This window comes from Pteronotus mesoamericanus, unplaced genomic scaffold, assembly GCF_021234165.1.
Source record: "Pteronotus mesoamericanus isolate MK-2021 breed Mesoamerican mustached bat unplaced genomic scaffold, CSHL_Meso_final contig_90, whole genome shotgun sequence".
Taxonomy (NCBI): Eukaryota; Metazoa; Chordata; class Mammalia; order Chiroptera; family Mormoopidae; genus Pteronotus; species Pteronotus mesoamericanus.
In genome coordinates this window covers 26,970,788-26,995,920 of record NW_026555277.1, presented here as the reverse complement: position 1 = coordinate 26,995,920, position 25,133 = coordinate 26,970,788, and the positions used below count along the sequence as shown (strand labels likewise).

The window sequence follows — 25,133 nt, the reverse complement described above, 5'->3', positions numbered from 1 at the left end:
GGAAAATGAAATGAAATTATTGGACCAACTATTAAAAGATAAGCCTTCATGGCTTGGGGTTTTATAGGTCTTTACTTTCTATATTGTGCACAGGATATATGAGTATTCTTGTTTAGTGCACATAACAAAATTTATAAAACAAAAGATCTTTCAGTATCATGTGCTCTTGTTAAAATATTTGCTTCATTTATTGTCTGTCCTACAGCAATTCTTTTTTGCCCTCTTGTTTTTCTTTTTATTTATCTTGGCAGAAGCAAAACAAACAGTAGTTTTTCTTACTGCTGCTAAACACTTGTCATAAAAAGTAATACTTTAATTTTTTATATAATGTAGATATACTTCTCCAATAATGTTAGGAAAGGTCGAAATCTCGGAAATGTTGTTGGTAGCAGTTGAAGAAACAAAATGACATGAACTGCTTTGTGTAGTAAAATGGTTCATTCATCATCTAAATTTGGGTTTTAATTGACAGAGTACTTTCAGTAATTCTAGATTTCTTTTTTTCCCCTCATAGAGCCAGATGTTATCTTATTTTGTACCTTCATAGAGCATAATTAGACAACAATGTCACAGTTGGTTTGTATCTGATACAGAATTTTTAGAAATTCATATTTTTTTTCTTATGGAAGAAGAGAATGAGTAAATGGTATCTTGATATTTTTAGGCAATTTTTAGAACTATTTTTATCTTAAGTATCTTTTGTACAAAAATACATTCAAATAAAGTGTAATGATGTGTATATGTTTGGGAGGAGATGCTTTTATAAGAGATTTGACTCTGTGCTGCTATATTTTATGATAAACAGACAAATGGCTTCCTAGAAGGGTCTGGCTCTTCACTCAGGCATTCACACGTTAGGTCTGTGATATTTAATGAAACAATTATTTTTATGCTCTTATAAAAACCAGTAAACTGAAGCACCGAATAAACAATTGAACATATTTAAAAACTACATTACTTCAGAGTACTACCCTGTATTCATGAGCACTTATCTGACTCCTCTACTTATTATCTTGAATATTACTCCAAAACAATAAAAGATTCAGATTTTTTTCCACATGGTCAATATTTACCTTGGAAATCTTGTATACACTGGGACATTCCATTTAATATTTATTCAGTTTCTAGTAATTTCTGTTCCAAAAATGCCGCCTTCTTTTTCTTTCTCCCATGCAAATAAGCATTCCAAGTCATTTTCTAGAAGACCTATATTCAGAATTTTGTAGGGTACAGGTCTCAAAGAATATCCTGATTTTTAACTCTAATTATTAGGCCTAACAGCAGTCATGGACTAGCAAAATTTTCTTTCTCAAAAAAACATTGATCAATGTTTCAAGGTCAAATGACCTACTTCGACCTTAGGAAAGGATGATTTTGATTTCACAATATTCAGAGTATGAAGGGAAATAATTAAGATATATTAGAATGCATATGTGTGAGCTATGCCAAATCCTCCTAGTACGTTAACAATGCAAATATCTGGACATGTTCGAAAGGATTTAGAAGATTGAGGTTATAGACAGGTATAAAAAGATAGGAAAAAAAAAGTCAAATCTTTCTAAAGCATCCTTGATGTATCTCCAAATCAAACTACATACCATTGGTAGGAAATATATATATTAGTAGGAAATATATATGTCTATATATGCAATTAAATTATCATTAGGTTACCTTAATTTGGTTAATTGTAAATAGCATGTTTTTGGTACATAAGTATTAAAGAATATTGTCACTGGGTTGCTTTTAAATAGAATAAAAAGAGCAATTGCCATAGACTTGTGTTTTACTATAAGGACACACCAGATGTAAAAAAGAAGTCAAAACACAGTGTGTACTGTCTCTATACATCAGTGTAGCTACTGTACGGAAGGGTCAAAAGCCAAGTATGTTATGCAGAGCAAATACAGACACCGCAAATCATAAACATCTAAAATTTTAGTGTCCTTTAAATCACTCATTTATAGTACCCCACCCTTCAACACCAACACCTGACATGATAACCTTTTGTCATCATGTTTTTGAATTTACTGTGAAATTTGGCTTAACCAATCTTTTATCCACATATATGCATATATATATTCTAAAATGTATTCAATAGGGCAACAATAATCTCCTATGGGATTTAATCGTATGATTTATTTTCTTACTTAAATTTTAGTTTAAGTTCATATTTCATTCTATTCAGTAGAATTTCTCTAACTGTTGAGCCACTTTTCACAGTCAAGGGGACTTGTATGCTGGATCTAACTCAGGATGAAGGAAAGTTTGGAGTCAGCAGAAACAGAGATCTGTAAGCACAAACCAAGTAGAGAAGGGAGGATTTTTCTCCCTCTTGATTTATACAACTCTTCTTTGTACCAGCATATGCCTCATACTCCTCCGTGGGTTGGTTGGTTGGTTGCTTGTTGTTTGCTTTGTGATCTACAGCTTGGGAATATATTAAGACATCTGATACTGAAAAGCTTGACAAATTACAGCCAACATGTGTTACCCATTTTTTTATGATCTTTTCCACACACAGTAAAAGCAAATGTGAATCATTTTCCTACCAAGGAAAGTGGGGAACGTAGGGAATAAGGGAGGAAAAAGTTGATAGAGAATTGGCAATCAAAATACAGAGGCAAGACTCTTGTGTGATCTCATTCATTTGCTATCCCATTCTTTCTAGTTCTCTGACCTACTTTGCTAGTAATGATTGGTTTTTCACAGCTGGAGATTACAAAACCCTGGTGTGAGGTCCAGTTTGCAGAGTTAAGTGTGAGTATAAAATAGCCCATCCGTTAGGAGCTGAAGTTTGCTCTACTTTGGCCAACCCTCGTTTCACCTACGGGTGGCAGATTTCAAGGGTCACTAATAAGAGGTGTATATTTTCACTTTGCTTTACAAAAAGACAGAAGTCATTAACATATTATAGTAAAATATTAGGAGCGTGCCATGGTGCCAATAACCCACAAGTGATTTTTTTTACTTGGACCAGTGTATGTTTTCAAGTACCTTTAGTGTATAACCACTATATTAGCACTGCTATCTCTTCAAGCACCTTTAGTGCATTACCACTAAATTAGTATTGCTATCTCTTGGTATGCATCCATCTGTTCACAACAAATTATTTACTTGTACTTCTTTAAACTCTGCAATCTGCATTTGGAAAAAGATAGTCAGCTTTTCCAAAAGGATGAAAGAAAACATGAATTTAGAAGGTTTCTATAATAGCAGTAACTTGATATTTTGAAACTCCACATGGTCACAATTTGCAGTCTTTCACATAACAGTAAAATTAGAGCCTTCCCGCAATAATGAACTGATATTCTTAATCATATATTATATAAATCATGAGTGATCAAGTGCAGGAGTCAGGTCTTGTCAACTGTGTACCCATGTTAAAATCAGTGTTTAATGCATAGTAGGTCTTTAATAATTATTGTTGAATAGAACTGAATTTGCTGACACTCAGCACCAAAAATGATTTTTCATCTTGGGTAGTTTAGAATACTCTTGCATTTGAGGGTCATACTTTGTCTGCCCAGAAGAATTATATGAGATGGTGAATAAATTATATTGAAATTTTCTTTGAAGCAGAATTAAATTTACTTCACAAAAGGGTGACTTTTATGAGAGGGGAAAATTTACCACAGCATCTTCAAATATATAGATCCAAAACTCAAGTCAACTAATGAAACAGGACCCCATAGAGATTGATGCTGTGACTGAAAAATACTGTAATATTTTCTGTCTCAGAAAGTACAAAATCAAATTACCTTCAAGTTTCTCACATTTGAGCCACGCTACAAATGAGTTGTGTCCAGGTACAGAAAAACCAACAATATTTTATTTATAATCTTATTTTTAGCTTTTGAACTACAAATTCTGATTCTAGAGTTGTTTAAAAGATCATGGGTTTTATAGATGTGTGTAAATTAATCTGTTGCTTGCTTTTTTTTTTGTTCTTTTCCATTGATTGGTCCTCATCATAAATACAACAGGTCATTACATGAAAAATATAAGATCTTGCATTATTTTCCTTGCTCTTTTTTAAAAATCTATTTCTAATATTGCATTCCCCATTGGACTAGTTTATAAGGTCATGAAGGGGGAAACAAAAGAAAAGAGGAAAAAAAAAGAAAGACAAAATAGACTGGATCTCACCACTAGAATTCACCATAAAAATCTCAAAGTGTAACAGAATTCTTACAAAATTTCCTAGACCAGTTTCTTAGGGAATTGAGATCTATGAAAAATATGGCAATTGGGGAAGGCAGAGACGAGATGTGGGAAAATAAGTGCAGCAAAAACAGGTTCTGAGGAATACACATCATTTTGTCTGCTTTAGATCACAATAGAATTTTTAATAAATAAATTTCTTTTCTTTTTTGTTTTTTTTGTAAAGACACTTTTTTGAAACAGTGGATTTAGCCCAGTCATTTGTGTCATTTTAATAAACTGTCTTTTGATGGTTTGTGTTCTGTAACTCTGTAAATGTTTTAGATTTGAGTCTCTTGTACATTGTCTTTAGAGTTCATTCGGATCAATAACGGTTCATGCACTGAACTGTGTATTGAATTTATTGTGTTAACTGTTGTTGTGTGGTTGAAGGGAGATTTGTAAGAGTTATAGTGATTTAGGTGCTCATGCTCGATAGCAGGCATGGGCAGGTGGCTTTCCATGGGTGTGTCTCCTGTGATCTCATCATCCACATTAATGATTTCAACAGTCCTTGTTGGGGCATGATGGTTTTGCCTATGGTGCTGCTTCCTCATCTTGTAGAAAATGACCAGCATCACTGCAGCCATGAGTGTGATGGCCACAAAACAGCCAATGATGATTTTGGTAGTCTTCATGACCTCATCAATTCCTGGGATCCCACTGTTCATATCAGTCACTGGGATGGTGAATGTTTTTTCTGTTGACCTTGTGCTCTGTGGCGTGAGAGAGGTGGTCACATTGGTGGTTTCCCAGTCAATCACTGGAGTGGGCCCCACGTTGTTATCTGTGGTCCGTGCCTCATCCTGAGAAGGTTCCATAGTCTCTACTGTGACGGTTGAAAAGTAAGTAAAAGGAGTGGTGGTTGCTGCAGTAACATTCAGGGTGGCTGAAGCAGTGGTATTTCCAACAGAATTACTCACCATACATGTGTACATGCCTGTATCTTGCAGGGTTACATTTGTGAAATTTAATGTACCATCGCTGAGCACAGCTATCCTCACTTTGTATGCCCCATGTGTCATGACTGTTCCATTGGGAGTAATCCATGATACAGAGGTCAGAGATGTGGAGGCCCGACATTTCAGCTCAGCTGCCATGCCTTCAGTGACATTGAGGTCTGCTGGAGGCTCCACAATCACAGGAGCATAGCATGTGAAATAATTCTGGTCGAGCTCCCCAATGTACCTCCCTTTCAAGTTGGGAGGAGTGTTACATCGGGCACAACAAGCTGTGTTGGAGGGGGCCATGTCTTTTATCCACCAGCTGAGCCACAGTATGTCACAGTTACAGTTCCACGGGTTGTGATGTAAGTGTATCCGCTCTAGGTGATGCAAGGGTGTGAAGAGATCATGAGGCAGTAATGTGAGATTGTTGTGTGCCAGGTTGATCTCCACTAGTGACTGAAGGTTATCAAAGGCATTCCTTTCAATCACTTGAATCTGGGATTGTATCATCCACAGTTTTTGAAGGTGCATCAGCCCCTGGAAAGAGCCAGGCCTGATGGCAGACAAGTGATTCCCAGAAAGGTCCAGCTCATCTAGTTTTATGAGCGGTGTGAGGTTAGGGATTTCCCGAAGGTTGCACATGGCAAGGTTCAAATACCTCAAGTTGGACAGACCTTCAAAGGCACCTTCTGAGATGTATGAAAGCCTTTTCAGTTCCCCTAAGTCTAGCCGGCGCAAAGAAGGGATTCTGTTAAAAGCATAAGAAGGGATGCTTTCAATGGGGTTGTTGCGCAACCAGAGCTCCTTCAGTTTAGACAAATATACAAAAGCTCCATTCGGGATGGTAGTGAGACGATTGTCAAAGAGTTCCAGAGTGTTGAGGTTCGCCAGACCATTGAAGGCCCCAATTTCAATTGTTCTAATATGATTCCTACTCAACTGGAGGATTTCAAGGTGCCTCAAGTGCTTGAAGCTGTTCACTTTGATGATCTGGATTTGGTTCTCATGGAGGTTCAACAGCCGAGTGTTGGTGGAAATGCCATCAGGAACCTCGCGTAGGTTTTTCCGAACACAAATCACCTTGCTGAACTGGTTACTGCAGGAGCAGACGGAAGGGCAGGTTTGCGCCCGCACCAGACCAGCCACCACAAGAAGTTGAAGAGCCAGCAGCACCACAAGCAGGGGGTCAAATAGGGCCCTGTTAAACCTAGGACCTATCATTATCTGCTGTGGATGTAAGGTCATCTTGTTCAACATTCATAATTTATCTGGTATTGGTCCTTCTGGAGTTCAAATAGTCTGCAATACAATAAGAGCAAAAAAAAAGAGTATTAGGTCTCTTCCAAAATGTCTTTCTGGGACAATGTAAGTGATATAGTGTATCTCAGTGAAAGCCATCATTTCTCAGACAAGGAAAACAACATATCTAATATCCCTTATTGAGTAATGAGTCTCATATTTTTAGAAAAATGTCTCTTTCCTTCAAATTAGCAGCCTACCACAGCCCACATTCCATCAGATGTACAATCACAGAGAAATGGAAGCATGAGGAGGAGGACCCTAATAGAGTAATAACCAACCAGTGTTTCCTGAATGCATGAGGACTTACGAGATGTACCTCACCATTAGATTCATTGTCCTGACCCGACTGGAAAAGTTCAGAAAATAGAATATGGGCGGCAGGGGGAGGGGGGGAGTGCTCTACCCACCAAACTAAAAGTTTCCTTGCAAAATTAGTGATGGCTGACATTTTGTTTGGATGTAGTCTATGTACCAGGCTCCATGGGCTGTAGACTTCACGAACAATCCTATCCAGGAATGGCTGCATAATTTGCAGGCCTCTGTGCAAAATGACAATGTGATATGGCTTATTAATAATAATTAAGAATTTCAAATCAGTAACAACAGAACATTAAGCCAAGTGTGGACCCTTTTGAGAACTGGGCCCTATGCGATCACAATCTTTTCTAATCCTGCATTCCTCTGACATAGGGACTGTTATATTCTCATGATGAAGAAATTTATCATAAAAGTAACATGCATAAATTCACATGGTAAATAACTACAGAGCCAGGGCTCAGTTGTTCATCTGATCAGTCCAGGAGCATATGATCTCAAATACTCTACAGAAAGGTTGCTGTGAGAATGAAGGCCATATACAGGGTCTGGTACACATAATGCCCCCTTTTTATGACAAAATATTTTATTACAAATTCATAAGTGTGTAATTTTGCAAAATAACAATATCACACTCAAGTATACCATGTGACATTTTAGGTTAATTGTTCAAATTAAAACAATATATTATTACATCTATGTTATAACCCTACCAACCACACTCAAGCAGGTGTTACTTCCGCTGGACCCTGTATATATGCTTTATAATTAAATTTTTTAAAATATCTTTCCTTTGGAGTGAGCAGTAAACATTGGGAACTGCACTTATGGTACCTATGAAGATACATTAAAATAGTGGCATGCACAAATGTACATACATTTCTAGAGATTCTCATATACAAAAACTCATGATATAGGAGACTGCTGCCTATAGGCAGATATACCACAAATTAATCATTTCCCATAAAGCATGTTTTTATTTTACAGAAAGGACTTTAGTATAACAGGACTATAATATGTCTTGTGTCCCTACTCTTACTGATTTTCAGAGAAACAAAATAATTCACTTTCTGTATCTCTGCCAGTGCAAGGAGGCATTCCAAAGGAATTTGGGTTACCCAGTACATACCCCACTTCACTGGCTTACCATGGACTGAGCTCCTGTGACATGACTCCTCCCAGATCTCTCATTCTCTCATCTCAATAAACAGTGACTTGTCTATGAATCTCTTGGAAAGAACAAGACAGGGGGAAGGGAGGAGGAGCTGACCACATTCCAATTCAAAAGTACTTACTACACATTGCCTTGGGGAAGTTAACTTATCCTCTCCCTGGTTCAATCTCCCCCCTTGCAAAAAGGAAATGATAATATTAAATTCCCCTTAGTGTTGTGGTGAGGACAAAATTAGTTCATGTAGAGGAAGGGCTTAGAATAATGCCTCCCACACTGTAGAAACTCAATAAATGTTAGACATTATTGTTATTATTATTACTGTTTTTGTTGTTGCCCTTAGCCAGGCATTTTACTAAGTACTGGGCATACAAAATAAAAGAACATAAACCTCACCCCCAAGCAAATTATAATTCAAAAGATGAACTATAGGCAAACAGATGAAGTGCAATAGTAAACACATGCTATAGGTTTTTGAGACCAGGCCATGTTGACACAAGGGCACTGATGTCAGAGCAACTCTGTTTGTGTTGGTAAATTTGGAATTTTTAAAAGGAAAGGTTATCTGATCTCTGTTTTGTGGAAGGAGGTGGTCAAGAAAGAAAAGGAGAGCATTTTAGACAGAGAGACCAGCCTAAGTCAAGATAAGGACACGGTATCTCCAGGGAACAGTGGCAAGTTCCCTGTGGCAGTGGAACAGAGAAGCCTGAGGAAGGGAATGGGAAGGAAACTGGGGCAATTTCAGGTCTAGACTGTCAAGAGCTATGTCCAACTTAGGGATCACTGATTTGTCTTGTAGGTGACACGTTCTGTTTTTAGAATGGAATGCTATCATCAGCTTTGTTTTTAAGAAGGGTGATGTTGGATGAAGAGAGGAAAGAAAAAGCTCTGTAAGAAACCAGTAGAAAGGAGAACAATTAAAATGATCTTCCTATTGTTCCAAGTGAGCCTTGGAGAAAAGTCACTGCCAGAAACAAGTCCAGTTTCTTGGCCATAGATTCCACGTCCCCCAACCAAGGGCTGGAGGTGAGAAGGGCTGACTCTTCTTCAGGATATATTTTTTTCTTCTGGTGGTGAAGGTTTCAATGTAAATTAGCATTTCTAAATAACTGCATTTCCATAGAGTACACAAGCTGGAGAAGAGGCTTTTTTTTTTTTCCAAAATAGAAGATGCCTTACTGTGAAAAGATAGATGTCATTAGCAATCATTAAACCTATATTCACATTCACAAAACTACTGAAAGGGAACAGAGTCTTAAGAAGGTGAAGTGTAAAGTCATGCAATGCTTTCTGACTTCAGAGGCTTATTTATACCTCCTTCAAGATGGAAACAAAGTTGACTAATAGGTTTTGAGTTAGTATTTCTTTTCTCACCAGGCCGATGACCTTGCTTCCTTCCCTGGGGCTATTGTGGCTCTAGTTTGACCTTCACACCATCCAGTACCACGAGCATTCATTCCTGGGTCTGTTTCCTGCCCTAGCCTATGAACTCCGTGAGGGCTGTGGCCATGACTGTTGGAGTCTTCCTGTCCTGATGCCAAAAAAAAAAAAAAAACCAACTAGGCATGCTATAGGCACTAAATAAAATGGCTGTGGAAAATGTGTAAAAGTTAATATCTAATGAAAACTCCTTGCACATGTGTATGTGATATGTACCAATGTATTATTCATGCCTGAAAACCAACCGATCTGAACACCATACCCTAACATGTCCTTTACTGGGTCTCTTAGGTCACTTATACTCAAGGCAATATCCCTCTGCCTTAATCATTCTAGGGCTAGACACCAGGCAACTAGAGATAGCTCCTATGTCCAGCACTCATTGAAATTGTTCATATTAACCAATCCTAAGGCTGTTTACCTTGTCTTCCCTCAAAAAAACACAGTAAAGTCTCTTCCTCATATCTTTCCCTTGCTTCTGGCCAACCTTGGTGCTTCCTCATGTGGCCCTTGGGTCAAGGCATGCCCTCTTCTCTTGGGAATTGTGAGTAAAAAACAAACAACAATAGCAGCAACATCTTTATAATGGTAATTGTCTCTTGATCTGTTGGCCTCACTATACCTGAATAATAATAAAATCTACAACTTAGAACAACTAATTGTTAACTACTAGGGACCCAGTCATCATACTACTCCTTTGATGGCTTTATAATACTGTCCTTGGTAGGTTTCCCTCCCTGAGATAGAGCCTTCATTGTAAATTTAAACATGATCTTAAAAACTCCTTCAGGTTTATATTTAAAAAAATAATGCTATTTAAATTCCCAGTAATCATGACCATCAAAAAATTTTCTTTTGTGTGACTTGGTGTCCTTTTCTATATATTCCCCTTCCCCCAACACACACTTCTTAAGGTAATTGGGAATAAAAAAAAAGTCACATAAAATCCATGACACATTAACAGATTGATGTTTTTGAGAATGGGGCCCTGAGGCCCTGCTCGTCCACTTCTGTGCCCACCTCCCGCCCCATGACACTCATCAGAATCCTTGGGTCTCTGGCAACACAGGTTGAATAACTGATTGACTGGAAAAAGCACAGAAGTGAAGAAGGTAAGTCCTCACTCTGCCATTTGCTACTTTTTCCCTCTTTAAAAAATGAAACAGCAAAAAGAGTTATGTCCAGTGACCAAGTGTCTGGTGTGAGACTTGCTGATTTCATGTGCCTGTTGGAACCTCTATGACCTTATGATTGAAAAACTTCACCTGTTTATACCTCACTTTCCCCATATGGGAAAGGGAAACTACAGTGTTATCCACTCAAAATACTTTATTCAGGGCTGTCACATAATATACGTAATATTACTGGCTCATAATAAGCAATATGCAGGGCCTGAGACAAATGATGCCCCTTTTTTATTACAAAATCTTTTATTACAAAATCATAAGCATGTAATTCTGTAACATACAAATATCACACTCAAGCACTCTGTGTGAAATTTTAGGTGAAATGTTCAAATTAAAACTATAAATTATGACACCCATATTATTACCCTCCCAACCACACTGAAGCAAGCCTTACTTCGGCTGGACCTTGTATAATAAATATTTAATGCACATGAAAAATAAAATGATGGGCTATTCAGTTTCTTTTTCTCATATGAAATAGGTGTTATAATACTATCTATCATTCTAAGTTGTGAGGATTAACTGGCATGATCAGGAACATGCTATCAATAAAACATATGCAAACATGATCCATCACTATTAATTGTAGAGTATATATGCCCGTCCTTTTTAAACTCCAGGTTCTTTTATTTTCTACTTCTTGCTTACTTCAGGATCTTTTTTGCTATTGCAATTAATGAGATTTCCCATAAATCAGTTATAAGTAAGAGTTTATGAATTATAACTGGTTCAAAGCTGATTTATAACCTATAGGAAATAATGCTTGGTACATGCACTGAATTGAATAAACTACCATCAACACAAGGTTTTCTAGTTTAAAATCTAAATTATGTTACTTTACATCAAAAGCCAGGTTTCAACATCTCTTTCATAAGATGTTTTTATCACATCAAAAGGAAATCAGTTTAAAAGTATGCACTCTCTATTACAATATCATCTGACAGCATTTATTTACAAATGGATCTGTACAGGTTTTGAATTAAACTATAATACTTTTAACCTAGTCTCAGAGGATATCTTGACTTCTCCCCCTAACCATGTATGCTTCACTGCACTGAGACATACAGAAGAAATTGAGTAAGAGAGTAGCTAATGGGGATGCTTTATTTAGCACAGCATCATTGCTAATTCAGTATAAAACTGGCTAGACATTGGGACTAGTTTGAAAGCAAGGCGGGAGAAAGACAAATTTAGTTAAACACTGCCACCCAACTGTCCTCCCCTTAGCAGACACACACACTCACATTCATATGTAACAGCAACAAACCTCCCTAGACACCGAGCACCAAAACCATTTGCCACACTCATCTTGGACACCGAGACCTGCAAATTCTACCTTACCAAGGACATCCATGTGACTTTGCTCTTCTACCGTCTCTGTAAGCATCTCCATTCCTTTCTGGAACTCCCCTGCCCAAGGAAATGGTTTGTTTCATTGTTCTTATAGGAACTTACCCAATGATCCATCACCTCTCTCAGGGAAAGCATTAATGGAGGTTCTGTGCTCTAAGATTCTTTGAATCCATCAACTAGCCTTGCTGTTTTCACTAATCCTGGACTGCTATTATCATAATTCTTACGCAATCCTAATCAAGTTCTCACATTGAAAAATCGCCCTCAGATCAAACTCCCAATTCTCAGCAAACTCTGGCCTGATCTCCACCACTTCTCTCACAGATACACCTAAGCATTTGTGGGGTGGTGTTCTCCTTTACCCTGGTGAGCAATAACCTCAGCACTGTCTTATGAACACATGATGGTGGATATTTTGGGAGTCGGCTTTTTTACAACACTAAGGGTTATTTATTTTAAATGTGCTTGAACCTCAATCTCTCTCTCTCTCTCCCCCTTCTCCCCTCTCTTTCCCTTTCTCTCTATTTCTACAATTGTTGCCTAAGCAATATCCTACTCCTTTATTCTTTGCCAAGAAACCTTTGTCCAGAAAAATTCATTCTCATATTTTAAAAATCACCAAATTATATTATATGCTTTGGGAGAGGCTGACTCAGCAGTGATGGGTGAATAAAATTTGGTTTAAGCTAAGAATAAGCAAATTTTTACTGTGAAGTTCCAGAGAGTAAATATTTCAGGCTTTTCAGGCCATATGATCTCCTGTTGCAACTACTCAACTCTGCCATTATAGCTTGAAAGTAGCTACAAACAAAAGGTAAATGAATGGGTATGGCTATGCTCTAATTCAACTATGTATGGGCACTGAAATTTGATATATAAATTTGACTTTCATAATTTTACCATCACAAAATATTATTGTTAAATTTTTTTTCAACTATGTAAACATTCAAAAACATTCTTGGAGCGTAAGATATACAAAAACAGGTGGGTTGCCTTTTGGACTGTAGTTTGCTGAACCCTTTTGAAACCAGGGCTGTACCATTCCTAATGGCAGAGTTTGGCTAGGTCTGGCCATGTGACCTCGTTTGGCCAATGAAATATGAGGAGAAATCAGAAAGGGTTCTGGGAATTCTTTTTATCCCACAAATCAGAAGAACACAGGAAAAAAGTAGTTCTTTCTCCTGCTGCTGGATATCCTTGTGAGTAGAAGCTCTCTGGGGTATTTGCAGCCATTTTGTGGCCAAGAGAGGAGGGACCCTGAGGACAAAGCTGATAGATGCCAAGGAAGAAAAATAAAACGAGGGAAAGACCCACATTCTTGATATTGGGATAAGCAGCTGTATTAATTAATCCTGTAACTGTCCCTCCTTTGTATTTTCTTTTTATGGAATATAATCAGTTCCTTACAGTACAGTTATTTTTTTTTTTTGTGATTCCTTACAGCCAAACTTATCCTGATACTTTCATACTCATTCTCTTCTCTGTCTCTCTCTCTCTCTCCTGTTTCTTTTACTCTTGCCATCTCTCTCTTCCTCTAACCGAAAGCAATGTAGAGGCAAACAAAACAGTAGAAAAAGTCAGATTTTTTATACCATTGTAAACCTGAGATCTATCAAAGAAACAAAGTAAGCTGAAGCAACATGATTTTCTTTTAAGCGAGGATATGAGGTTCAGTCTCATCATGCTAAGAAGACTTCTCATTGCAGTCGTTTCTCTGGATATCTTTTTAAATTTTATTTTTAAAGATTGTATGTATTTATTTTCGGAGAGAGGGGAAGGACGGGAGAAAGGGAAGGAGAGAAACATCGATGTGCGAGAGAAACATCAATGTGCGAGAAAAACATCTCTTGGTCGCCTCTCACAAGCCCCAACAGGACACTTGACCCACAATCCAGGCATGCGCCCTGACTGGAATCGAACCAGAGACCTTTTGCTTTACAGAACATTGCCCAACACACTAAACCACACCAGTCAAGGCTCTCTTTAAATTAAAAAAAAAAAAAAAAAAAAAAAAAGCTGGAATTTACAGGAAAAGAAAAGGCAGCAAATTAAATATTACCTCCTCAAATCAAATTTATCATACAACTACTTCCTCATGCAATTCCTTTTTTTCCCATTGGAAAATCAGTTTTGCAAACCTGAGCTTTTTCCACCACTTATGCAGGAGTACATGGTTCTGCAGGTGTTCAGAGAAAAGAAAATTTTTGTAAAGGCCCAGGGCTGCCCCTCTAGGCAAATGTAGTGGAAATGATACAACATTTAAAGGGCTATAACCCAGGGACTCATTCTGTCAAGGCAAAAGCAGGATCTTTGGCTAAACACAATGATCTTACAATGTTTCTATAAAATGTTGGAGTTTTAAGAAATTGAGATTTAGGGTAAAAAAAAAGTCTGGATCTGCATTTTCATTTTTTTTTTCCCCTAGAAGAATTATGTGGCTTCTGATAAAAGAATACATACATTTAATAGTTGGAGGTGATGACATTAGATGAGAAGAAGCAGTGTGTAGAGAGAATGATGTATAAGAAAAAGAAAAGCAGGGAGAAAAGAAGTATGTGGTCAATATGTTGTTATGTTCTGGAGATTATAAAATAAGGATTATAAAAGAGCTAAAATGGCCAGCCCTTCTAGAACTTCAGCACCTTGTTGGAGCTATAATACAAATATATATAGGTACATATACAAAATAAAAAGTGTATATGTGTGTACCTAGACGCTAGTGACAATCCATGTATTCAATATCTAAATGCTATAAAGCATTGTCAGAAGTCAAAATAGACTCAGATAATCAGTTTTAAGAGGAAGGGTGGTAGTGAAGGAGGGAAGAGACTGCTTGTAAAAGCAGAGCAGTAGGAGCATGAAATAATAGGAGAGCTGACTTAATGGAAGCAGAGGGCTTACACTGCAGAATTTAGATAGTTAAGTTGACCCAGTTGAGGAGCACTGTGTGCCTGGTGGAAGATTTTGGATTTGCGTCAATAAAGAGACTTTGGAAGAAACCTGAGTTCTGAAGCAGGAAAGGAAATGATGAGAACATTGTTTTGGGAAGATGCTACCCTTATCTGTAAAACAAACTGGAGAGAGAAGGTTGCCTGAAGGAAAAGTCAGATGACTTTAATAATCAACACCCCTCCCATTACTTTAGAATTGAATGGAACTTATCTTCAATGAGGATCTGACTACTGAGAAGCTTATAGTTTCAAATTAACCAGCTTCTGTGAAATTCTATAGAGTATGAAATACACTGAAGGAAAAATTAGCTTCTGTATATGGTCTCATTAAAAAAAACAACAACAGTGTATTAGGTCTACAATATAAATTTAAAAAATTTAAAAAAAGAACATGCTAAAAAAAAATCACTGTATGCAGAGCAAGTAGGATATCATTTCGGGCACTTTAATGGGCAAGGCTGGAGGGGGTGTCTCTCACAAAGGACTACTAAACACACCGTCGTCAGTTTTGGCTCTTGAAAATACCTGTACTTTCCAACTTGGAACAATGATGAAGTATCGGAACCCACCGTGCCCCACCCCACCCCTCCCTCCCAAACTATATTCGCAAAACTTAAAGGAACAAAAACCAGATTTAGGATAAAATGAAGAGGGTTGGAGGTTGGTTTAGGATTATTGACTGATCTTTGGTAAATTTGCCACCAGGTTGTGCTACTACATCATTAGTGAATCTTTAAATGGTTATTAACTTTTTTATATTCTCTCCTGCATGTCCTCTGACAAAGCAGGCTGAGCTCATCCAGAAAAAGGTGACAATCCCAGGGCTAGCGAAGTCTGCAGCAGGTACCAGATATAGAACCCAAGGACCACAACTAAGAAACTGGTTTGCACCAAAAAGATTCTAATGGCACCTGAAACTCCTTCCCACATCACCTTTTGATAAACTTTTCTTCATTAGTATGCTAAAAATCACACCCAGGATTAGAGATTTAATATTAGAATGGGACATGCAATGTATGACCAGGCATGTTCAAAGCATGTTTGGAAACTGTACGTGCTCTCCTGCAATTCCAAGAACTCTCCACCCTTTTCTCAAATCTACACCCTTGAGCCCACTTACCTTCCCTCAGCCCTTTAAGACTTTCCTGACTTACAAAATCAAAGAGAGGGGATCTTAAGGCTTGATTATGTCATGCCCTTTATTCTTTGATTAAGAATAAATATTACAATCTGCTTTACTGAAAACAGTCTCGTTCAATTGGTGTGAATGACACTGGACAGGGGACCTTCATATGAGGTCTCTGAATGCAGAGGTCAGTGACAATTTGGCTTTCTCCCAGGTGCACCATTGGCAAGTGAGAGTGATGATAATAACATTAATAAATAGACATTGAGATGATTATATTCACTAAATGGCACAGCATATCCCCAAACCCATTCCTGCAACTCTACAAATGCCACTATGACAAGGTCGCTCCAAACAAAAATGTAAGAATCTTCCTTGATTTTTCTTTGTCTTTATTTACATCCAGCACAACACCATTAATTCGACTCTACTACTAAAATACAACCGGACCCATCTCCTTTTCTTCATTGTCCTTTACTAGACCAAATTTTCTTCATGTCTAACTTGGAGCACTGAAATACACTTTTGCCAGTTTCCCTATTTTTGCAATTGCCTTACCACAATGAATTCCTCATACAGCATTTAGAGTGAAGATTAAAAAAAATATATGGTTATGTCATTCTTCAGTTGAAATGTTCCCGTTCTATACACTTTTAGAGCAAAATGCATATTGTTTTGGCCTTTAATAAATGACCATCTGAAACCTGCCTACCTGTCATACATTTCAGTTTTCTTTATCCTCCTTCTCTCGGCAAGCACACGGGCCTGCCTTCATTCCTCAACACTCCAAGCTTCCCCTGACCTCACCCCACCAAAACCGGTGCTCTATGGCTCCCTCTGTGTGTAGGATACAAGTCAACATGTCTTTTCATTTTTGCCTGGTGGTTTTCCTTGCAGTTTAGGGTTCTCTTAAATTTTACCTTCTCTGGAAGTTCTTGATCAGCCAGCCTAAGCAGCCCTTCTATTACCATCAACCACATCACTGTATTTAATTTTCATCATAGTACTTATCATTATTTGATATTTTCTTATTCACTGAATGTTTTTCTTACTGCCTGTCTTGAATGAAATGTTAAGTTCCAAGAAGCAGACTTGTCTCCCCTATTTAGTGGTATTCACCTAGAAAAAAAGTACTCATCAAACATATGTTAATTGCATGAATTAGTGGAATAGTGGGTGTTTAAACAGATAGGAGCAGCTAGTAGATAGTTAAAGCTGTATTTCACTGAAGACCTAAGTTATGTCAAATACACTAATGGATTCCTGGCATCTAGTAGGATTCAACTCACATAGCAGAAATTTATTTATTTCTGGACCAATGCTTGTTCAGTTTTTAGTTATTTTCATAGAGGTCTTTCCTACATAGAAAAGCTAGGGAGAACAAAGCAATATAAAGGTCATTTTGTTGTCTTCTTACTCTCTTTGTTTTTTTTTTTTGTTTTTGTTTTTTTACAGAAAGAGTTTCTTTCTTTTCATCTATTATTGCCAATAGCAGCCCTGTTTTAAGTTTGGCCAAACAATGCCCTCTGCTGTATATGCCTAAAAATAACACGATTGCCTTGGAAATTCCAATGTGGATGATACAAAAGCTGTTTTCACACTTTGCTTCTTCACGTGTACGTCAGAATGAGGAAGGTTTGATTCAGCTTTCCGTTCACTCCATTGGATATAACACTTACAGCAAAACAAGAATTCTTATAGGCAAGAGAGTCAAGTCATCTCCAAATGCCCTTTAAAATTCATCATCACATTCCTGTTTCTGGAACTCATTTGAACCATTAATTAGAAAAGGCATTAGTGAAAAAGATCTCCTGATTCTTCTGCTACAATCCAAAGGAACAACTTGGAATAGGCAAGGAATTGGGGAAGGTAGTGGCAGCTCCAACTTTCTCTTAGCAACAAAAAGTGAAATCTACTTCATGTTAGAAAAGCAGACACAGAAAAATATAGCCAACACCTTGGCAAAGCTAAAATAGAATTAATTCGTTTTTTCCTGCTTGCTTAGCCTCACATGATGCAGGAGAAACAAGCATACCTGGCCTGAAGTTTCTGGCTGCTGATGAACCTGTTTGATCATATTCACATTGTGAGGTTGATTATTTCTGAAGAAATGAAATATAGATGACTTGTTTTTCAAATGAAAGGATGAGTGGGATTTAAGGTGTTCAGAGACATGTTTGTGTTTTTATGAGAGTTGCTTGCTCCTTTGTTTTAGTGAAATGTATCACCAAAGAATAAAGCTTAAAACCTCAAGCTCCACATACTGCTTGCTACTTCATTCTTCAGGAAATGAAATCAGACTGTTCCAATGATCAGAAATGTGCCTGTTTGTAACAATGCCTGCATTCTCCTTTGCCCTAAGGTTTTGGAGTCTGGAGCCCTACAAATGCATAAAAACTTCTTCCCCCTTCCTCTCTGTTCTTTCTTCTTTTTCTCAGGTTCAAGGTCAGCAAATGATTAATACATGACATCTTTATGTGCAAAGTTGTTTTTTTAAATTGGTTTTGTATTTTTTCTAGGGGGGCGAGGGTGTTGGTCTTCAAAGTAACACATGCAGACTTAGCATACTAACACACAGGGACCTAGACAATCACATTTCCGGAAAACAACCCACCGATTGTTCCCCGGTGCTCATAGAATAAAGCTGAAATCCCTTACTGCCTCTACCCACTAGATGCCAGTAGCACCCCCAGTTTTGGCAATCTACAGTCTCTAGAATGACCAAATGTTATGGGGAGGGGGTTGCTCTCTTAAAACCACTGCCTTAGTATGACATGCAAGACACCATGAGGCTGCACCACATTGCTTTTTACCAGTCTTATTTCCCACTGTTCTCCATAATACAGTCTAGGCTGCAGTCTGTATCTGATTCTAAAAATATACCCCCTACTTTTCTGCTTCAGAGGCTTGCTCCTGTTTTTCCCATGGCCTGGAAGGTTGTACTCCGATTTTTCTTTCAAAATTGTACCTGACGCCAGAGCCAATTTTACAATGACAGTTTCTCCTAGACCTTCCTTTGTCTTACTGGCCGGTATTAATACATCTTTTCCTTAGGTGTCTGTAATGCCAAGATTATAGCACTTTTCAAAAATGTGTTTCAATCTAAATGTTTGGAAATGCATGCAACTTATTTAATCATAAACTTCCTAATGATAGAAATGGAATGATATCTAGGCATTCAGTAAATATTTGCTAAATTGCATTGCTGAATGTAACCAACATTCCAATCCCTAGTCAGGGGTGAGGCTAATAAGCTAATTTTGTAATAACAAATAATATATCAAGGTCCATATGTGAACCAAAAAAATAAAAACCATATACGACTCACTATAAATGGTAAAGAGGAGTCTCAATAACTACTGGTTGCCCACCACCACCAACCAACAAACAAAAGCTTATAAATAAATTAACATTGTGAAGAAGTAGATTACCAAAATTCACCATGTGAATGGGTGATTGAAAACAATAAATTAGGGTAAAAATTCATCCTCACTAGCAATAAGCGGTATGCTAAATACCATATCCCCAGTACCTGGCATATCATATATACTAAATATGAATATATTAAATGAAAGAAAGAATAAAAAATTCAAAAAGAAAATAAATAGACTTTAGGAAATATTGATTATTATAGATTTGCAACTACTTATGTAACTAAGTGGACACTAATGGAATAAAGAGAGTTTCAAAAAAAGAAATTGGAGATACACGTGTGTAGTGACAATCTGTGAAACTTCTTAGCGACTGATATTCTGATTTACATACTCTATTGCTGTGAGGAAACATGAGTTAATAAATTAAGAAGAACAATGCCTGCTATATATACAGTATAAGTGTGTGCATTGTTTTTGTTATTGTTATTTGTCTACTGCTGACAACCGAAGTCCAATTATAGAGAATGATTACTACATGACACTATTATACACTGATGCTAAAGCAATTTGAATCATACAATTAAGATGTCTTAGTTTGATTTTTCATCAGCATCTTAATTATAATTTGTTTTTTCATAAAAAATGCATAGTTCAATCCATGGATTCCTCAGAAGTCCGTGAATGGATTATGGACAATTTGTGAATCTCTTCAACGTATATACAAAATTTTGTATAAATGTGACTGTGTATTTTATATAAAGATTATTCATTGGTTTTATCATCATAGTCTTTAAGAGATTTATGACTGTGAGAAACTTAAGTTCTACATGAAAGGATTTGACAGACTTACTTATTTGAAGGGTCTATTATAGTTCTAGCTATAAATTAGCAAACTGGCATTCTGCTCTAAATATCTATTTCTTCTGTATTTAATAAGCTTGGCTATTTTCTCATGAGGAGCTACCAAAATCATATTTCTGACAGTAAACAACTAAGGACTAGACTCAGGTTTTAGTAAATTCTTCAAGACAAATGTCCATTGTGAAAGGTTCTGGAATGAAGTCTTCCCTGGTGACAATGATCCTTAGCACACCTTTTAAACACTGGTACTTAGGTGAAAATTCATCACCCCATGTAGTTTTAAGGAATCAGTGCCCATGTAAGAATCAGGATGCTATGTGATGAAATAGGTCCTGAGCTTCCTCAATGGAAACAAATGGAACTTCTCTGCCTTACAATTTTTCCTCATTTGCTACAGATTATTCCTTAGGGGAAAATACACTGAGATAGCACAGCTGGATTGTTAATGTTTATCTCTTACAATACTTCGGGTGATAATGATTGAAAAAGGAGAAAATATCATGCTCATTAATATTTGTAAAGATTAAGTATATATAATGACTTAGTGAGAAAAAATTATGTTCCATTAAAGTAACTACAACCAAAAATCCCTATAACTATCGCTTTCCCCCCAGAAAAATGTAATGTTGGATTAACTTAAATTACAGAAACTAGACCTGTGTTTTAGGCACTCAGGATGCACAATGGAATAATTCTGTAGAGAATCTGACTTTGAAATAGGGAGTAAAAGGATAGCAAATAAAAGAGGCTGAACACCTTAAATTGTGTTTGATCAAAATATGGAAAATTATTTTTCTCCTCATGACAATCTCCTGTCAGTCTACAAGGCTAAAGATTTTCCTTTTTACATATATTTATTAATTAATATTAACATTTACATATTTTCCTGTCCATGTTAATGACAAGGCAAGTAACTAAATAAGACTTTGAAAAATATAATAAGCCATCTTAAATATATGTTCCTGGCAAGGCAAGTAGAGAAAGGATTTCAGAAGCTGGGAATGCAGTTAATGATTTGGCTTCCCAAGTTTCCTTGGGACTGATGACTAGCTGGGAGGAGTTGATAGCCATTAACCCCTACCTACTCATTAATCCTTAGCAAACGCCTCATGCAAGATCATCGTTGCCATTATAGGTTGAAAACAAACAAGCCAACAGTAGCACCCAAAAGGCATATGGATTTTTGTAATGAGTAATGCAATTTAAATTGCCTTGCAAGGAATCTGAAGAGAATAAATAGCACATATATAGGGCCATTCAGATTTTAAAACTATCTTCCAATGTTTTACCAACTACTGTCTTCCTGTTTATTATTAAACTGTGCAAAGCCCTAATTTCCTAGGCAGTAACCAAAAAGCACTAAACATAGCTAAGGTTCATTTTATAGGAAGGTGCTGAGAAAAAGAATCTCTAAAGTCATTTCAGCTCTAATATTAAATAATTCTAAGTATGTTCACCAACACTGTGTTAACTTTACCTATGAGGAAACTCCTTCAACTTGGTAGCTCCCCTTTATTGATCATTTGAAACACTGTGCCAGGACAATCCTAACATGAACAGCAGAATCATGAACCAATGCCACAGTGTTGCACTGAATGAGTGTGGACATGTTGATGTGAATGATTATAAGCAGCCTGGTATTCAAGGGGAACCAGGTTTTGAACAATTAGTAAAGTCTATGTGGACATGAGATTTAGTAGGATGTCTACTTTGGATAAGCGAAAGATCTAACATTTCAAGAGTGGGAAAAACACAGACATTTATCCCTTCAATAAAGTTTGCTGAGTGCCAACTAAATGTCAAGCACAGTCCTCAGGGCTTGACCCTTAGGGTCAAGTTTCTCCCATAAATCTCACAGTGTAGTGGGATTTATAAGCATGTAAACAAGGAACTGTAATGTAGCACAAAGAGCAAGAGAAAAATGAACAATTTTAGGAGAACACACTACAAGGAAGAAGAAATAGAGAGTGGGGGAGAGTTTATTGGAAAACAGGCACGTGGTGAGTGGGAAATGTATGGAAGCAAAAATGAGTATAGGGTAGAGAGACATAAGATGGCTTCTAGAACATACAGTACTAACCAGTGGGATAGAAGGCATGATAAGTAAAATAACAGCAGATTGTGAAAAATACACAAAAGACTTTAGATTCTATACTAAGTCAGGGGATGGGTGGTAGAGACTTGATTTTTCTCCTTTTGTTGACAGGGAATAGGACAATGAGAAGAGTATTTAAGGAAAAACAGATTTGCAATAATATGGAAAATAGATAAGAAAAAGTGCACAGTAAGCCCTAAAGGTCAACTAAGAAATTATTTCAATAATTGAGGTACGCAATGATGAGGGCCTGGACTAAGCTTTGCTTTTTTTTTACTGAGATTATAGACTGAACATGGCATCATGATTTCCATAGCTCTGTTCTGCAATCCTCCTTCTTTGAGACTTCTTCATCCTTCACCAGCTCCCTCGATTCTGGACCCACCACTGGATGCTCAGACTTGTATTTATTGCAGATTCCCTAAAATATTAGAGCAGGTCTTGGTCATCTAGTCCTGTCTCCCACTGATGACCTCAGAGGGGCTGCCTTCCAGTGTTAAGCATGACTTAAGAGTTAATAAATTCACCAAAATGACCCATAAAAACCTGATAAGGAAACTGTCTTTAATTAAGTCTGTGTTTCCGAGATCTGAGCAAGGGGAGGAAACAAAGTAGACTCTTACTGTGATTTCCAGGCAACGTCATTTAATCAGAATGCAGATAGCAAGGGTGACCTCCTAATTAGAACTGGAACTGCTTTCAAGTAGCCTCAACACCGTTAACATTGCATAATGAGGAACCCTTGGTGATGACATGTCAGATAATGGAAATGAATGTAATCAGTGATTTCTTTGTTTCCCCTTAATGACCACAAAAGAGGGAATTATATGGCCAATGCAGACATTTGGAAATTGGATTCTTATTTATTTGCTTAAGGCAGTCCTCGTTTTGCTTGGTACCAGTATTAACCATAGTTCATGCATATCAGAACCAAGTCTTTTTTGCACATTTTTTTAAATAACAGATTTGCACTCAGTTACCATGGAACCTTCCAAAATGAGGGCTGTTTCAATATGAACAAGCTTCAGTTAAGACAGTACTGTGCAAAGCAAGAACTCCCTCTATTTGCCTGTATTCATTTGCCTACAGTACATTATATCCAAAAATAAGTTATGAAAAAAAACACCAATACACAAGGAAAGCAATAAGGAACTCAGTCCCCTATGAAATATTAATGGGATAAGGACATAGGATATCCTGTGTATATCTCTATTGAAGCCATTAGTCAACTACTTTTTCCTTGGTTTGGATCATGAAAATTACCTCTTGATTACTTCTCCCACCATCTTTCTTTATTCTCTAAGTGATATATTTTAGAAAGAATAATCCAATTGAAAAAAACACAAGGATGACCCTATAGGTGGTTATTATAGATGCTAGATGACATTAATACAAACCCTTTAAACTTTCTGTACCCTTCTATAAAGTGCGTACAGAACATGTGCTATTTTTGTGCTAAAGAAACACTGAAAATAGAATGTTTAATCAAAGGTAAGTGTGACAAGAAGTAAAATACAAAAAAGCAAGAATAGAGTATGATATGATTGTCACTCCTACCCACTGCAGTGCCGTCTTTTAAGCTGTAATTGCAATGTGAACAGAAATGCAAGACGGATGGAGAAGCAAGCAAAACTCTAAGATCAATGATTAGCAAACTACTGTCCACAAGCTAAGTTCAGCCCACAACCTGTTTTTGTCAATACAGTTTTATTGGAACACTTGCACGCCCATCCATGTATGTATTACCTATAGCTGCTTCCACAGTAGAGCAGAATTGTGTAGTGCTGGCAGACTTGATGGCTCACAAAGCCTAAAATATTTACTCTTTGGCCCTCTACAAAAAAAGTATGTTAATCCAGCTCTGTAGCATCCTGAAAGGTTCCTTTTGGTGCCCATTCTCTTCAGCCCCAGATTTACCAACATGATCCATTAGGGCATGGAAGACAGATATTAAAATTTCTATTTATAATTTGTTTCATGTAAGCAATAAGAAAATGTTTAAGGCTCACTAATTTGGCAATGGTGCCATGTGTCCCATAACATATGTGAAGAATTCTGAGCAAAAGAGTGATTTCCGCAACACAGAGGGGCTGCTTGCTACATATTACCAGTTCATGTGCTTCTAGCACATTGTGACCTACTACCATTCCTGTGTGTTGGGCTAAGTGGCTTTAGGGATTATATTACTTAGTTTTAACTAACTAATACATTTTCTTCATTTCTAAAGAGATGGAGAGAAACATCACTACTACTGAATACTGGCTACATTATATCACTAATCCTAGCAAAACCCTATTTCTCAGATGTGCTTATATTCATGTTGTCTTTGAGAAACCAAGACAGAGAATTGAAGAACTCTACCCAAAGCTTTATAGCCAGCTGGTTGTGGGACCTGAACTTCAGTCACCAGCTCCAGATTCATTGTCCTGCCTGGCAGTGAATTTTGTGGGATTAATTAAGGCAACCTAAATCAAAGTCCATAGCAAAATATCTGGCACACAGTAGGTATACAACATATAGCATGTGTTTTCTTTCCAAAATAAACTCATCTTTTTCTCTTGGAATATAATTGGCACAATGACTTTATGCTCCATTTAGAAGACCGGAAATTAGGTCTGAAGAGAAACATCAGGCTGGGTTGACTAAATCAAGGAAAAACCATAGTTGGAGTATGAATGTGGACTGCGATATGTAGGCTGCAAATTTTCCACTGGGTTTCTTCTTGCCAGCATGTGCTGTTTGAGTAAACTTCACTCTCAATTCTTTTGTTTTTGAAGAAAAACATTTCCAGCTAATAACACAATTACACTT

At 37.1% G+C, this 25,133-nt stretch overlaps 1 protein-coding gene across 2 annotated transcripts in view; it reads right to left on the bottom strand.

Moving 5' to 3' along the window:
• Positions 1–4,396: 4,396 nt before the first annotated feature.
• LRRC4C (leucine rich repeat containing 4C) overlaps positions 4,397–25,133 on the bottom strand; it is a 186,760-nt gene continuing 166,023 nt past the window's right edge. For both annotated transcript variants that reach the window (XM_054585891.1, XM_054585890.1), the window contains exon 3: positions 4,397–6,446. In XM_054585891.1, coding sequence (XP_054441866.1) covers positions 4,482–6,404 — 1,923 coding nt within the window. In that variant the 5' untranslated portion in view covers positions 6,405–6,446 and the 3' untranslated portion in view covers positions 4,397–4,481. The remainder of the gene's footprint in view (positions 6,447–25,133) is intronic.